General features: G+C 43.0%; 1 protein-coding gene across 3 annotated transcripts in view; it reads left to right on the forward strand.

Moving 5' to 3' along the window:
- Positions 1–14,969, forward strand: part of ELOVL5 (ELOVL fatty acid elongase 5) — a 107,843-nt gene extending 92,874 nt beyond the window's left edge. For all 3 annotated transcript variants that reach the window (XM_068281362.1, XM_068281363.1, XM_068281364.1), the window contains exons 6-8: positions 6,540–6,664; positions 9,230–9,364; positions 12,038–14,969. In XM_068281362.1, the coding sequence (XP_068137463.1) occupies positions 6,540–6,664; positions 9,230–9,364; positions 12,038–12,169 (392 nt within the window). In that variant the 3' untranslated portion in view covers positions 12,170–14,969. The remainder of the gene's footprint in view (positions 1–6,539; positions 6,665–9,229; positions 9,365–12,037) is intronic.
- The last annotated feature ends 2,315 nt before the right edge of the window (positions 14,970–17,284 follow it).

A 17,284-nucleotide genomic window follows, 5' to 3' on the forward strand; every position in this document is an offset into this window, starting at 1 on the left:
AACCTCCTTGGCGGTAACCCCGTGTGTGACACGGGGTAAGCCGCCGGAGGGTGCCGCTCAGGCCCTGCTGGGACGATTTACATAATTTTTTTCTTTGCTACACGCAGCTAGCACTTTGCTAGCTGCGTGTGCATAACGATCGCCGCCGATTTGCCGCTATCCGCCGGCGGCGATTGGAGGGGTGGGAGGGATAGCGAAGGGAGGGCGGAAGCATGTAGCTAGTGCTAGGCTAGCTACATGCTTTAAAAAAAAAAAAATTTAAAAAGTGCTGCGCTGCCCCCTGGCGGATTTATTGTACCGCCAAGGGGGTTAAACAAGGTGTGTATGAGAATCTGCAGATATCATAGACTATGAATACATTTTGCAGGAACAGATCTTTTGCAGATACTGATCTTTTGCATGTCTACAGCATCTTTGTGTACAGCATCTTGCAAAGATTTCTGTCTGATGGGGAGTTCAGCTCAATAGAATAGACTGTGTAGGTATGGCTCTCTCTCATACTACACGGAAGGGGGTAAAATTGGTCTGTGATCTTTCATTTTCCAAGGACTATGGTCTGATGTGTGTATGAGCCTTAAGATACATACACTACACAGTACATACATAGACATATGGCTATGGCAGGAATCAGATTGTGAGGCCCTCCGAGGGACAGTTAAGTGACAAAACTATACTCTGTACAGCGCTGGGTAAGATGTCAGTACTATATAAATACTTGAATATATGATTACTAAAAAAAAACCGTGCCGATCACTGGCTGGCAGGCTGATCACTGGGGCCCATTTTGCATGCTGAAGGAAGCTTGTGCTAGCGCGAGCTCACGTCAAATCTCGTTCCTCGCGAGATGATGCATATACGCATCATGGAGGAACAAGAGAGCTGTGGACCCGCCGCCATTCTGCATTAGGCGGTCTGCAAGAAGTCAATATAAAAGAATCCATGCTAGGGCACCACATGTTTGTTGAAGAGCAATCTTCTGTCTGTTCTGATAACAAAATAACTTTTGTGCAGTAGTTGGTCAGTTGTTTCACCCAATCAAGGTACCATGTTTATGGGTACCTTTATCTATGGAAAGTTGTGCAGTAATTCCTTACCATCCTCTAGTACAGACACTTACGCTGGTTTTTTGTGTTTTTGTTTTTTTTTCCATCATAACTGCAATGACAGCTGAACGTATCCTGTTCAAAAAATAGTAATCTTTCGAAATGTGTTAATGCCCTAGTTCAGATACATAGAAATGTAATCATAAAAAATGTGTTCAAAATGATATTGTAAGAATGAACATTTAAAGCGGACCCAAACCAAACATTTTTTTAATTCAAAATATTTTGTTGCACCACTCTGACAAATGCAAAGATAAATAAACACTCCTTCAAGCCTATGAGCATTTCAGTGCACGCTTTTCACCCTTCTCTTTTAATAACTAGGGTTATACAGGTGGCAGCCATTAGCAATTCCTCCATTGCCAGACACTACCTACTCCAGCATTTTGCTGGATTCTGTCTCGGCAATTTGAAAGGAAGGGAGGGGTTCCTCCAATAAATGTAAAATATTTTATATTTGTCATCATGCAGCTGAAAAAAGGCTGCTATTTATTATTATCATTTAGAAAATACATTTTATTTCTGAAATCTTGAATTTTTAATTTGGGTCCACTTTAATACTTCAAGCTTTTGGTGGTCTCCAGGTCCGCCCCAGTCTATTCCTCTGGGCAACAAATTACTCCTGTAGCAACATGAGAGATTCTGGACTGTCTGATAGCAACAGTACTCCAAACAAAGTACATAGTGTTTGTTCCTAAGGGTACATGCAAGAGAAATTTGAGATTACAGTCAAAGGCTTGGATTACAGAAAAAAGGCTTGTGTTTCACCATACGTATGTTTATACACAATACACTAGAAGCTTTTTTTTTTTTTTTTTTTTTGCTGCAATTCACTCGCTCCTTGCTTCACACTAAAGCACGCAGTCTCATTTAAATGTCATAAATGGTGACATGAACTGTATATGACCACCTCCATCTATAGAACTTCCCTTAGATTAACGCTCACGATAGGAGTTCATATGTAGTGTAGCTTGTTAACACACTACAATGTCACCCAAAAAGTGATTTTACATATGAGGGCTTTGGTGAGATGGGTGACCACCACCACTGGGCTACAGTCATGTCGCCTGCTCACCTCGCTCACTCCTCATGCACAGCTTCTTTGGACAGTCACTGTCTACATCAAACTGCACTAATATGCTTTACATTTTTATAGTGTAAAAACACTGTTCAATATTAAGAGTTAAAAATCATGCAGGTACATAAGATCATGGCATAAAAACTTGTAATCACCGGCTCCCTGGTTCACTTTATGCCGTGTCGTACAGCAGCTCCACAGATCCATGTCTCCTCGCTCACAAGACATTACATAGTACAGAATTGCATGAGCAATGGAAGGATACAGAAAACACACCATCAACTACAGAAATCTAAATTCTAAATAAACTGGTTTGTAAAAATATCCATTGAAGTGGAAAATATGTACTTTCACTATATTGTACAGCAATTCTGGAAACACTAGGGGATGGCAGCGCCACAGAATATGCTGGTGCTTTATAAACCAAACCAATAATAATAATAGAACCCTGCGTTTTGGAGTTAACATTCTAAGTTGCTTGAACTTCATCAGTGAATTGTATTAAAGGGACTCCGAGCAGTGCGGAAACTATGGAAAGATGCAGATCATTTTAAAGCTCTCTTTCTCCTCTTTCCAATGATATATAAAACCACTGCCCTACGCCTTTTAGTTTTCGTGATTTTCGCGATTGAAATTGCCGCGGGCCGCGATTTCAATTGCGATTGAAATTGCCGCGGCCGCGATTTCAATCGCGAAAATAGAGAAAACTAAAAGGCGTAGAGCGACGATTTAGGTGTCGTCAGAAAGAGGAGAAAGAGAGCTTTAAAATGATATCCATCTTTCCATAGTTACATTGTATTACACAGGGCGACTTTTTCTGCTGAATGGAGCTGCTGACTTTGAGAAAAAGTCGCCCTGTGTAATACAATGTAACTATGGAAAGATGCGTATCATTTTAAAGCTCTCTTTCTCCTCTTTCTGACGACCCCTAAATCGTCGCTCTACGTCTTTTAGTTTTCTTTATTTTCGCGATTGAAATCGCTGCCACGGCGAAAATCGCGAAAACTAAAAGGCGTAGGGTGGCGGTTTATATATCATTGGAAAGAGGAGAAAGAGAGCTTTAAAATGATATCCATCTTTCCATAGTTTCCGTACTGCTCGGAGTCCCTTTAAGTTTTGACATTTAAAAAATTATAAATTATGAAGAGATAAACTTTGACACATTTTGTAACATCAATAAAAGCATAAGAGAGTGTTAGAAAAGCATTTACACAATCAATTTTGTATGCATCACAGGGTACTTTTGATAATGTCACCCACATTACGGAGTGCTTTGCAAGTGCAGCCTTTTATTAAAGGAATGCTTACCATTATGCTGAGAAACACTAACCATGGAAATGCCTCTTTAATCATAAAATACATTCCATGGTTTAAACATATTTTGCATAACTTGCTCTGTATAATAAAAGTGGTGTTTGATGACTGCATGATTAATCATATGTGCCTTTATTACAAAGCCCCTGCCACACCCCTGGCCACGCCCTCGACCACGCCTCATGCTTATGCTGGTGTATGTGCATGGTGCGCATAGATACATTACGTTAGCTCCCTTGTGCGATTGTAAAGATGCGCTATCTGTCCCAGGAGAGGACGTCAGGATGTGTGCTCCTAATCCCTAGATAGACTTGATGCAATGAATGTTTGCATATCTGCACTATGCATGTTACAGGGCCAGAGTTAGGACACCTATGTTTACCTGGGTACTTCTGCGCAGTATAGGTGACTAAGCATAAGAATGCATTCTTCTGTGAACTAAGACCCCGGCTTTTAACTTAGCTGTAGGGATAATAGTTGTGCCTGGATGAGTGAATCTGTGAATGCATTTGTTTGAACATTTGCATGCAAGAGTGCGAAGGGTTAATAGATTTTTTATTACAAAGCAGGTAATTTGTGTGCCGTCTTCGCTTTGATAAAAATGGCAGTGAATACATCGTAATGCTGATTGTGGCACCAGCGGCGCCCAAAACCTTTTTTTTTTTTTTTCTTTTTAAATACTGTAGGTGTTGCAAATCTTGGTGGAGAGATTTTTTAGCATGAAGACATGGGCAGATTTTACTGCAGCGGGGCGACAGAGGGAATGTTAGTGTGAGAATAGGCTTAGGTTTAATGACTGTAAAATATCAGTACATCTACCAATATTCTACTTTTGTATTACCCATTGCCCAATAGTAGAATATCAGTAATTTTATCGATAACCTGCTAGCGGCTATACCTGACACTCAAATTACTTAAAAATGTTTATTTTACGTGTTGCCCCTTATTATGCTTTGGCTGTCATCCATGTCACCTTGATTTAGAACGTACTACAAAGATATATTGTTAAAGCCTCCCTCTCAGTGACAAAACAGATAAAATACAGTTATGCTGTATGTTGGCCTCCATTAGGCACAGTATGAACATGTAACCACAACGTAGAAATCCAACATGCACAATTTCTTCTGACAGCTGAAATGTTTACCTCAGAAGCCTGTAGTGGTAGAGCATCTGCTCCAGACTGGAACCGGACCACAACACACTATCGGAGCAGACACCGCACTGCCTGCACTGGTTGGCCAGTGGTAATCTGGCTCCCTGTGAACCATGACTATACTGCTGACATGGGCACTGTCAAATAAAGGAGTGTGTTATGTCTGATATAAAAGTAGATCAGCATCAGAAACACTTTCTATATCTACTGTATATCCCCACACTCCCAGTCATGTTTTAACTTAGGCTATGATGTCACGAAACCTTCTCCTCCCAGCGCACTTCTGGAGACCAGGGGTCCTGTGCATTTCACAAACTCTCCAGGGATATGTGCTGGCGAGTTGGGTCCATCACCTAATGCAATAGCATTTAGCACCTGGCTGGTTGGTAAAGAACTTGCTTAGGCGATATAATCAGTAATAAGTTAGAACCTTTCAACTGCCACATCTGAAGTATCGCGACCCCCGATGGGTTGGCGAAGCACGCCTGTGTAATCGGGAGCATACTGCCCCAGTGCAGTATGCTCCTGGTGAGGTGAGCACACACCTGCCCATGTGCAGAAGATACCAACTCATCAGGGGTTGGTGATACTTCAGAGGCAGCCAGCAGGACCCGGGAGAAGACCAGAGCTGTGGCGAGGGACACGCGTGACCTCTAAGGGCTGGAAGAAGCCCCGGAAAAGTAAAGAGAGATTTTATTACTCGCCTCGGTTATCCTTCAATAATGCTGTGGTTAGTGCAGATCATTATTTATTTTTGTGAAGCAAGTAGCATCTTTATCTGCTTCCGGACCTGCGCGGTTGAGTTCTACGTCCTGCCTGTGGCTGCACGGCTCTGACAGGACGTAGATTTAAAAGATCGCTGCCGTGCCGTCCCGCCGATCTGTCCTCGCCGCAACCCGCTCGCACTGCTGTATATATGATGGCAGAGCTGCGCGAGCAGGTCAGGAGCAGTGTTGCCAACTCATCCCTTTAATTACTGACACATCTAAGTTATACAGGTTCTGGGGCTACTTAAACATAATCCGTGCCTTAACTGCATCTACCTAGCCACAAAACCTGTATAATTCATGTGTCAGTAATTAAAGGGATGAGTTGGCAACACTGGTCAGGAGCCGATTTCATTGGCCATCCCCATTGGCTTACATTGATTGACAGGGTCAAGAGCCAACCAAAAAGCGGCTCCTGGCCGGCTGACAGCGCTCTGCCATCATAGGGACAGCAGAGAGAGGGACCTGCGGCGATGGTAGAGCGGCGTGGCTGGCCAGAGCGGCGAGGTCTGTGTGGTGATTCGTCTGTTAGCGGCGTTTTCCAGTACCAGCTATCAGTATCTGGTCCTTAACCTCATTGGCGGTAATCCCGAGCTAGGGTCGGGGCGGTAATCCTGAGCTAGGGTCGGGGCAGTAATCCGCAGCTAAAAGCGGTAATCCCGACCTCTGCTCTGGGTAGCCGCTGGAGGCTGTGTGCAGAGTATAGCGCTCAGCGGGCGTTTCTACATACCTCCTGGGGGATCCCGACATCGGCCGCTATTCTTCTTCCTCTCCTCCTGGGCTCTGCTTCCTGTTGGTGAGATCGCCGGCTGTCATCATGACGACAGCCGGCAATTTCTCTTTAGAGTTGCAGCGCCACCAGGAACCTGGAGGCATAACTGCGGCGCTCGAGCCAGGGAGGTGAGATTTCTCTGGCAGCATGTTTTTTTTTCAGGTTTCAGGGTCTGAAAGGGTGCAAAAAAAAACATTGCACCGCTTTCAGACCTTAAAATCTGTAAAGAATCATAACGCCAAGAGGGTTAAGGGGGCAGAGACTGCTGGTACAGAAATAGTTAATATAAGCCATGCTTGGTCCGTTTCTTTTTATTTACCATGAGTGGCTGTTCTTTTTTTGTTTTTTTCAGCTTACTTTGGTGCTACACTCAACAGCTTTATTCACGTTCTGATGTATTCCTACTATGGACTGTCAGCTGTTCCAGCCATGCGCCCATATCTGTGGTGGAAGAAATATATCACCCAGTGCCAGCTGGTAAGCTTTTCACACTTTCCTTACCTGTTTGTAAAGAATTGATGATCATGAGAAAAGTCAGATGATCTCATTAAGATATGGGTCCCCATATTTATAAAGGGTGGTCTGACTTAATAACAGTGCGGATCAATACTTTGATTGCATATCTTAATTATCAGAAAGTGTTGATCCGGAACTCCATTCACTTGAATAGAGTAGACCATCGAACTGTAATGGGCCACGAAAAACACATTGCACACTAATGGCTGCTCCATTAGTTTTGTGGCCTGTGAGCAGTGCACCACCAGTGTATTTATTTTGGACCATAAAACAGAGACCCCAGTTTCACTGCTGAAACTAGAACACACTGAATTGCTTCAGAGCTCTCCCAAGGTCTGGATCAGCAGAGGGCACCAGGAAGCATATGCACATAAGTACCATAAAGCCTTACTGGTACATACGTTGATAAGGTATCTTGCATTGCGCAATTAGCTTGACCTGTGTTGGGCAGTGTGAGCGTGACACGTGCTACAAGTAGCATAATGCATTACCTTAGCCCTGTGTGCTACCATGTCAGCGTAAATAACAATAAATTTGCAGTGGGCTCTGTGCATGGCAACTTTACCAAAACTTTTGTGCATATGCCCCATTAATCTCAAATATCTAATATAATACAGTATTTTTGCTCCTCCCCTTCTATATCACATCACCATCCCTAGTAGCTAGCCTACAGCCTGTACAGACTTGTTCCCGAAGTATGTAGATACTATAATGAAAATGGTTAATATATGAATTCCCAAGATACAGTACATTTAAAGAGAACCCGAGTCGATGCAGCAGGGGGGCAGTTGGGACACAGAGGCATGTTCCCTGCCACATGACATGCCTCTGTCTCCAGATTCCCGCCCCCCCCCCCCCCCCCCCCCCCCCACACACACACTCTGCTTTCTGCCTCCCCCCACCGCTGCGCAAAAAAAACCCTGAAATTAGCAACAATTTTTACTAATCTCAAGAGGAAAGAAGGAGAGGAATTCTCTGCTCAAAACGCCCATCTGGGGCGTTCTTGCAGGCTTTCCACCGCTGTAATTGGGCAGCTATCTCTCCCTGGCCACGCCCCCTGCCGCTCCCCCGCCTGCCTGCAAGCTAAGAGAGCAGCTCACTCTCCTTCCAGCGTTGTGACCCCAGAGGTCACGAAAGTGAAAGTAACTTGCTTCAGGCCACAGGAGCGGCGGAGATGGCGGCTACCTGATCAGGTAGCATAGTTTTTTTTAATTTTATGTCCCCAGCTCGGGCTCTCTTTAAACCACCATTGTTGTTACGGTCTTGTGAACCTTGTATTCAGAAGATATGTATGATTTTATATTATATGTGATAGCATTGTAAAATCAAAATCGTATGGTGTCCAGTCAAACGTACAAAAGCACAATTACTGTTGCCCACATACTTCGGGAACAAGTCTGTACAGGCTGTAGGCTAGCTACTAGGGATGGTCAATTAAATGTAAATAATTCCCCATTGGTTTATTCAAATTTTATATGAAAATGTATGCAGGTTGAAAATGACCAATCCAATTCCACCTTGGTGGGGTTCGAGTAATCCATTTTCAAGCTTCGCTAATTTGCATGTATTTGCATAATCCTGCATCAAATCAGAATTACGTGCATCTGATTGGTCTTCCCTACTGACAACGTTCTGTTGCTGGGAAGGCAGGACAATGGCATGGAGGACACCAGATTCTTGGTCAATGCCTAGTGTATGTACCAGGCTTAAAGGGGTTCTGTGGGGGGTTTTGAAAAGAAAAACGGACACTTACCTGGGGCTTCTACCAGCCTCCTGCAGCTGTCATGTCCCGAGCCGTCCTCTACAATCTGACGTTCCCCGTCACCGGTCAATTATTCATCTAACTAGATGGATACAACTGCGGCTGCGCGCATCCTCGCTCGCGTCTCCGGGAGCTTACTGCTCCTGCGCAGTATCGTACTGCGCCTGCGCAGTAAGCTCTCGGAGACGGGAGCGAGGACGCACGCAGCCGCAATTGTATTCGTCTAGTTACGGGAACGGCGGATCATAGAGGACGGCAAAGGCACATGACGGCTGCAGGGGGCCAGTAGAGGCCCCAGGTAAGTGTCCGTTTTTCTTTTCAAAACCCCCCACAGAACCCCTTTAAGTCATAGAAAGTCTGCGAGGTATAGTATAGATTGAAAACCCTTTATTGCAGTTCATCAACTTATCATCGCAAGGCTTGTTAAATTAGACTTTTTTTTTTTTTTTATACTGAGACAGCTGTTTTATAAATTAGAAGTGTGCAGTGGGCTTATTTGCAAAACTCCTTCCATGTCACTCACTTTCCTGGTGTTAATACGTAAAGATGCAAAGTACCTATCTGAGATGGCTTAACATTATGTGCTTTATGAGCAAACTTTACTGTGCCAGTGGAAAGTTTAAGGGCAAGTACACTTAGCAAAACGTACAATTCTAAAGCTTTGGTTGAGTACATCTTGTACTAACTTTCTGTTTCACTGGTTATGGCTGCTAGAAAATCAATATATTGTGTACCTTACCGTATTATTTTATGTTTTTCTGCAGACTCAATTTGTCCTGACAATGACTCAGACCAGCTGTGCGATGGTTTGGCGCTGCGCTTTCCCCATGGGATGGCTCTATTTCCAGAACTGCTACATGGTCTCTCTCATCATACTCTTCGCTAATTTCTACATCCAGGTAAACACAATGCAATACTTAATAATAATAATAATAATAATAATAATAATAATTATTATTATTATCTTTTATTCATAGTCTGCATATGGTGCGGCATTCTATAAGAAATGGATATGAGCTGTAGTTTATACTGCCCAAGATCTAAAAATATGTTTTCCATAAAGCTTTGTTTTCTCCCACACAGCCAACCAGTGTATTAATCCAGTTTATTTTTGTGCAAGAGGATACAGTACGCAATAATAATTTCACAATTCATCTTGCAGAGGGCCAGTTCTGGACATTTTGGTGCTGTAGGCAAGACAGTCCCTGTTCGCCTTTCCTTAACCTTCCTGGCCGAGTCTGATATTTCTTGCCCTGCTGGGCCGATTTACTTCAAATAAACTGCGCCACACGCAGCTAGCATTTTGCCAGCTGCGTGTGGCCTTCGATCGCCGCCGCTCAGCGGTGATCGCCCGCACGCAGCGGCGGAAGAGGCCCGCCAGAGCCCTGCGCTGCCCGGACCAAACACTTTCGGGCAGCGCAAAGGGCTGGATCGGAGGCGGCTGACATCGGCTGACATCCATGACGTCATCCCGATCGTCGCCATGGCGACGGGGTAAGCCTAACAAGAAATCCAGCTCTCCGCAGCATTTCTTGTTACTTGTGATCGCCGAAAGCAATCAGAAGGGCGCACCTTGTGCGCCCTCTAGTGGGCTTTCATGCTGCCAACTTTCAGTTGTCAGCATGAAAAAAAAAAAAACATGAAAAAAAACCCTGCCGCCGCCACCCTGCCAATTTAAATAGAACGCCAGGGGGGTTAACATACTTCAAGAATACAAAGATACTGTAATAATATGCTTATCTTTTTAGTAAGGCTTAAAAGTTTTTTTGTTTTTTTGCTTTTGACCACTTACTGTGCGTATTTACAAAACTTTTATCATGAATTATCTCACCTTATTCATTTTTGGTCTCATCAACATAGTATATTTCAACCAATGAGCAAAAAGTACTCAGCTTTGGCTAGAAGCCTTCTTAGAGAATCACTGCATTTGTGGTTTGTGTATCTTGGATTCCGCAGCAGACAGTGGCAGTACTAGTTTCCAGTGTGGAGTTGAATGGCAGCCTCTATGTGAGTCTCTGACATGTTTATCTGTTACAATGCACGTCCTGCTTTAGGTCACAGGAGGCTTGTCACACATCCCATGGCTTAATGTGTATTTGCAAATGTAAAGTATACCTGTTGTAAAGTTTAGGAGTTCACGGGAACTACTGCTAGCAGAGACAGCAGATGTAATGGAAAGTCCAGTTTATTCAAGCCAATACAAAACAGACATAAGCTTTACAAGTAAATCAAAATAGCTTACTTCACCTTTGTAGAAAAACAGAGTCCTTGCTCTCTGAGTAATCTTATAGTCCAGAAAACAGTCCAGTTTTGGATAAAATAGCGGATAAATCCATCAAGCTGTCCAGTCTGTAATCCCAGCTGAGGAGGCCAACACACATCCACCCTTGCAGCACACCTGCTGCATGCTTTATCAGCTCGCCCCCTGCTCAGAGCTCCAGATAGCTGCTTTCAAAACCAGGCATGGACTGGGGTGGAGCAGGGAGGCCCACCCAGTTACTTTCCCCCCCCCCCCTGTTCCAGAGCTCCGGGCCCTGAAAAAATCCTTGCTAAACATAGCAACCATTGGTTGCCAAACTATCCCGGGCTCATTCCCAGTCTTTACTTTTCTTAAAGGTGCCATTGCCTAAAATAAGTTGGAATATATCTACCATCCAGAACCCATCCCTGTAGTCCTGCACAGAAAAAAATGCCCCAAATGGGTATTCACCTTAATAAAGGGAAGCATGCACGGTAGCACAGACCCGATCGGGCTTCGGTGGGAGAAGACGAGCCCAATTGGGTCCGTGCTACTGCGCAAAAGTGAACCATCTGTGCAGTAGCTAGCACAGTCCTGATCTTCCTGCTGAAGTGAGAGAAGGTGAACCTCGGTGAGGGTGTCTCAGTACTGCAGCAGCCTGGCGAAGGAGGCCGGGAAAGCCTCTGGATGATCTCTCTCTCCAAAGTATCCGATTTTTGGCTTTTTTTTGCAGAAACTTAAAGAGAACCCGAGGTGGGCAGATGGGGCACAGAGGCATGTTCTCTGCCTCATAACATGCCTCTGTGTCCCCACACCGACGCTCTCTGACCACCCCCCCCCCCCCCCCCCCGAGCTGCTCTATAGCCCCTGAGATGACAACATTATTTGACGCCAACTTGGAGGTAAACACAGGGAGAGGGATTCCATGTTCAAAACGCCCTCCAGAGACGTTCTTGCAGGATTTCCAGAACTGCCATTGGGCAGCTCTCCCTGGCCATGCCACCTGCCGATCCCCCGCCTCCCTGCACGCTGGATGAGAGGATGAATCTCTCATCCCAGCGTTGTTACCTAAAGGTCATGAAAGTGGGCCAGTGTGGCCCACAGGGGCGGCAGTTTTTGCGGCTACCTGATCCACTCAGCCCCACAGATCAGGTAGCCTTCTTTTTTTAGCCCACCTCGGGCTCTTTTTAACTGTAAAAGCTGAGCAGATATAAGAAGGCCTTTCTTTTTTAGTGCACATTATTATGTGCTTTGGTAAATGTTCATTTGTTTTCAGTAACAATATACAGTAAAACAGTTAGAAGTGAAATAAAGTTATGTTATTTTTCCACAGACTTACAACAAGAAAGCTTCCTCTCGGAGAAAAGATTACCAGAATGGCTCAGCGAGTGCAGTGAACGGTCACACAAATGGCTTTTCATCGCTGGAGGACAATGTCAAGCAGCGTAAACAAAGAAAGGATTGAGCAGACCACAGTTTTACTATGCCAGAGGATACATCAGCTTGAAAGCACAGCATAGTCTGTGCACTGACACCCTTACAGCTACTGTAACTATTCCTAGTTAATAAAATGTGATTAACGTAGGTCTTAACAAATTTCAGCCATCCTAGATATGCTGTAGAAAACCTGGAAATTGCTCACACAACTAGCAGCAGTTAATGTTTGGTCCTGCCCACTTAATTCCACTCGTCTGCAATTCTGCAGCCATTTCCATGCTGCAGTTTATTCAACCATTTACTTACCTTGTATAAGAGCCATGTATAAGAGCTTTGCCTCCAGCAGGGAATAGTGGACCTTAATGTCTAACTGCCTATAGCAACCAAATCTTCACTTACTTTTACTGTACTGCACTAGAGACACGAGAGAGAGAGAGTTCAACAGTTCTCCCAACAAGAATTTAGTTGTTAGGAGCATTGTGACTTTTAGAACAGCAGTGACTGGTTATGTGTAGACACGGATTACCATGATGCATCTTTTCATGTAGGTGGCTCTGCCACCAGAATGAATAGCTGTCATTGGAACTTTGGCTACTATATAGTTTAGTAGAACAGATAGCAGGTGCAAGTGTAACAAGGGACCTTCCCTAGCTAGCAAACAGTTATTAGATTTCACAGCCCTTTCTAGAGTCCAGTCGTATCTAGAACTGTAAGTTGTGATCTAGAGCCACTGCTTAGTGTCTAATGAGCTGACCAGGGATTGTTTGTCTTTATGTGGTCCACATATAGTATATTTGTCTCAGTGCAGCCCATTGCAATCCCCACCATTTCCATAAGATTTCTAGAATGTTCTTCAGTCAGTGCATCATAAATGTCATGTTTTCTTCATGATTCTCACACAGTTTTGTAAATATCACAGTTCCAGGGACATTTTTCTTAATGCCTTTTAGATAAATGTACAAGGTAAGGGCTCATATTCATTAGAGTGATGTGTCCTCCCGCATTAAATTGTAGCTTTAATTGTCATCCATAGGTGTGAGTATGTTGCCATAGTGGCTGTTGTTCTGTACGGTGAGCAGTGGTTTTTGTACCTATTGACAATTTGCACTTTGCAGCAGCACACATCTTACATACTTCTGGTAACCCCTAAAGCCATCAATGAATACTGGCATCTAAGTTCACTTTTGAGGTCCAATGTAAGAGCCCTATGATTATACAGTAGCCCATCGTCTCAGGGACGTATTCGATGTCCACCCATTATTGAATTTAGAAAGTCACCACTAAGTGAAGGTCTTGTACCTATTAGCCGTACATTAGCATGTGTATTGAGAGAGCCCTGAACAGTAACTGCTGCTTTAGTACCTCTTCAGTGCCAGGATGTCTTGCAGCTTTGCACAGCACTCTGAAAGTGAATGGGGTGACGATTCAGTTATTGTGTGCTCTTGTGCCCTCGCTATAGACTATGGATACAAAAAGTATTACTGTAGTTATAACACTGCTGTTGCCTTACTAGTTTCATATTCTAGGTGCTGACTAACAATTTATGGTTACCGAAATGAGTTAATTTTGTATTGCAGGGCACCCCTGTATTTGTAGTTGCCATTTATATTGTATAGTTCGGATCCACTTGCCTTAATAAAACTGCATTTAGTTGATGGGGCCCATAGCTTCCTACACTTTAGGTAATATTCCATATAACATTTCTTCATCTTATTCAGAAGTTTCGTTTTCTTAGATCGTGTTTTTATATTTAAAGTCTTGCCTCGTGCATATTGGAAGCAGCCATTTTGTAACCTGAACAAATATTGGCCCAAACACAGCACGTTAATTGGAAACTAGTTCAACCTTCAAAATGGCTGCCTCTGCATAGGCTGGTCATAGGTACACTTTGATAAGTGAAAGATGACCGCAAAACAAGGTAAATGTTAGTTTTCTATTATTTAATTCCAGATGGGTGTGTCTGTAGCCCTATGAAATACTTGCCTTTTTATTGTATCACACTTGTGTATTGTTGATTGTTTTTAATTTGACTGTTTGTTTAAGTCACATAAAGATATTGCACTCAAGGGAAGCTTATGGCCTAAAGCTTACAGGTATAAAATAAGGTGCTTGAATGGTACGGGTCACCGTAGTATATGTACCTAATGAAAACTAAACCAGTCATTCAGCAGCATTGGAGTTACTATGTTTGACATATGACTGGATGAGCTGTGTTGTAAATGACTTCTGCCTGACCCCAGCTCTAAAGATGTGAGACAATTCACTCCAAAGCATTGCTGCCTCCCTGAGGCCACTGAAGGCACTGCATAATATCGATTGTTCTATTCAGTCACACAGTGCACATGACTGCGGAAGCCATTTTGTAATGTAAAATAAGTTGCAACCTAATGACAGCCTTTATTAAAGTCCAGTGTGCAAAATAAATTAGTACATAATAGAAAGACAGACCTACGCATAGACACAATTGTAAGTTCACATTCTTTCTAATTCTGGTTCAGACAACAAAATGGCTGCACCCACTGTGCACGTGACAGGGTAACTTTTAAACCCCATGTGACCTGCTGCTGCTGAATTTTCGACAGTTTTGTCTTTGTATTGTATCTAACTTTTAATCCTGTTTCATTAGTCTTTTAATTCAATGCAATAAAGGATGATAGCACATGAAATGTGATATTCCCTGCAGTGAGCAAGTTAAGCCTGATTATGCCAAGGAAGTTATATGAACATAATTTGTATGTTTTTTTCCTTTAGTTGCCTAACGTCCACCACTGGCAAAGTCATTTATACAGTAATGTTTGTTAATATATTAAAAACATGAAAAATGCTAATTTCATGGCAATGGTCATTTTATTTCACCATTTATCAGATGTATATTTCACAATGAAGCAAAGGCTGTGTACCTTTATTTCACAAGAGCAAATATTTTGTTTATGGCTGCAGCTGCGTACAGACGCTCAATTTTGGTTTTCCTTTCTGGAGGGGGATTAACTAGCAAGCAGCATGGGAAGAACAATATGATAAAATAGCAATAGTTTGTCATTTAATACTCTGTCGTGATAAGTCACTATGTGATCTCATAGGCGAGCTGCACAGATGCTTTATTTATGCACAAGAGAGTGGAGAACTATTATCCCTAATGACACTCCAATGACAATCTAGGGTAGGTTTACAAGAATTTCCTGGAGATTACTAAAATAAACAAGCTGTGTTGGAAGAATAAAGGTGGCCATACACTCGTCAGATTAGCAGCAGATAGATCAGCAGATAGATTTCTTATCTATCTTATGTGTTTTAGGAATGTGTTTTTAGGGCCAATGCAAAATGATAAGCAATCTCAACAGATCGACCTAGATTTTCCACCCTGCCAGTTCGATGGAAATCGGCCGCCAATCGATCGGCCAACCGATTTGCAATCGACCGATTGATTTTGATCGATCGGCCAGAAAATTGGCCGAGTGTATGGGCCCCTTTAATGTGACATGACAAATGATGACAATAATTGCAATTAAAGGGCTTGATTCACTAACCGGCGCCGGAGTGAAAAGCCCTATTTGGCCGCTAGTGCGTGCGGCACCGTGCACTGCGCGTGCGGTGCGCCGATCTTAGTGCGAGGATAACATTGCACCCGCTGGCCTTTAAAAGTCGCACCCGATGCAACAAAAATGACGCATTGGGTGCCCCCGAAGTGGCACATCATAGCGCTGCTTAACGGGCACCCGATGCATCATTTTCGTCGCATCGGGTGCGACTTTTAAAAGCCAGCAGCGCGCACTATGAGCGGGCTTGTTTCAACTGTGTGGGCGCAAACCACCTAACACCGTGGTTTGCGCCCACTAACACTTAGGGCACACTAACCAGCTTAGCGCCGGTTAGTGAATCAAGCCCAAAGTGTGCCTGAACCAAGTATAATTATTTAATAAACACCTGCAATTGGATACATTTTTACTTTGCTGTCAGTTCCTCTCAGAAGTTCACTGTTTTCTTCTTACAATGTTTCCTTCTTCAAGATTTTGTCAGAAGTGAAATACATCAGTTGCTATAGCTGAAAGGACAACTGAGGAGCAAGGTAATGTTCATGTTTTCCTATGGCTCAAGGGGGCAATATTTCTGTTTAACAGTGTGCTGACCAGGAAGCTGTTATGGGTAAATCGCCATTTTCAAAATGGAGGACTGAGAATTTCATGGATTACAGTGGACAAACAGGATACGGGAGAGGAGAAAGAGATTGATGAGTAGACTGCAGGGGAGGCAAGTATGATGTGTGTATGTTTAGTTTTACTTTTCAGTTAAGGTTTGCTTTAACCGCTTCACCACTGAGGGATTTGCCCCCCTCATGGACCAGAGCAATTTTCACATTTCAGCACTCCTCCCTTTCATTCGCCAATAACTTTCACTACTTATCACAAAACGTATTGATCTATATCTTGTTTTTTTCGCCACCAATTAGGATTTTTTTTGGGTGGTACGTATTGCTAAGAATTAGTTTATTCTAAATGCATGTAACAGGAATAATTAGAAAAAAAAATCATTATTTCTCAGTTTTTGGCCATTAGAGTTTTAAAATAAAAGCCACACAATTTATTTGCCCATTTGTCCCGGTTATTACAACGTTTAAATTATCTCCCTCGTATAGCGACAATATTTTATTTGGAAATAAAGGTGTATTTTTTCAGTTTTGCGTCCGTCACTAATTACAAGCCCTTAACCATCTATATATCTATTTTTTATTTATTTTTTTAACACTGCAGGATTGCTACCTGCCCCATTAGCAAATGGGCAAGCATTTTTCCTCCACCACATTATCAATTAGTTTGTGCCTTTAAGATCAAGTGATTTATAAAGAAACTTTCTGGTTTTATACTAAATTGATCGCTGCGTCAATCGCCCACCTTAATTACCCCAAGTTCTGGTCAGAAGCTCCATTCACTTGAATGTAGTAACTGATCAACATGTAGCGTAATGTAGCTACTATCATTCCTTTGTGGGCACATGCCCAGCAGACGTTCGTTGCAGCTGTTACTTCTTAAAGTCCTTAAAGGATCACTATTGCGAAAAATTGTAAAATTTAAAATTAGTGCATGCTAGCAAATATAAGGTGTACTACAGTATAAATCACTTTTTTTGCTGTTGCTGTCACGAACAG

This window comes from Hyperolius riggenbachi, chromosome 4 (assembly GCF_040937935.1).
Source record: "Hyperolius riggenbachi isolate aHypRig1 chromosome 4, aHypRig1.pri, whole genome shotgun sequence".
NCBI classification, from domain to species: domain Eukaryota; kingdom Metazoa; phylum Chordata; class Amphibia; order Anura; family Hyperoliidae; genus Hyperolius; species Hyperolius riggenbachi.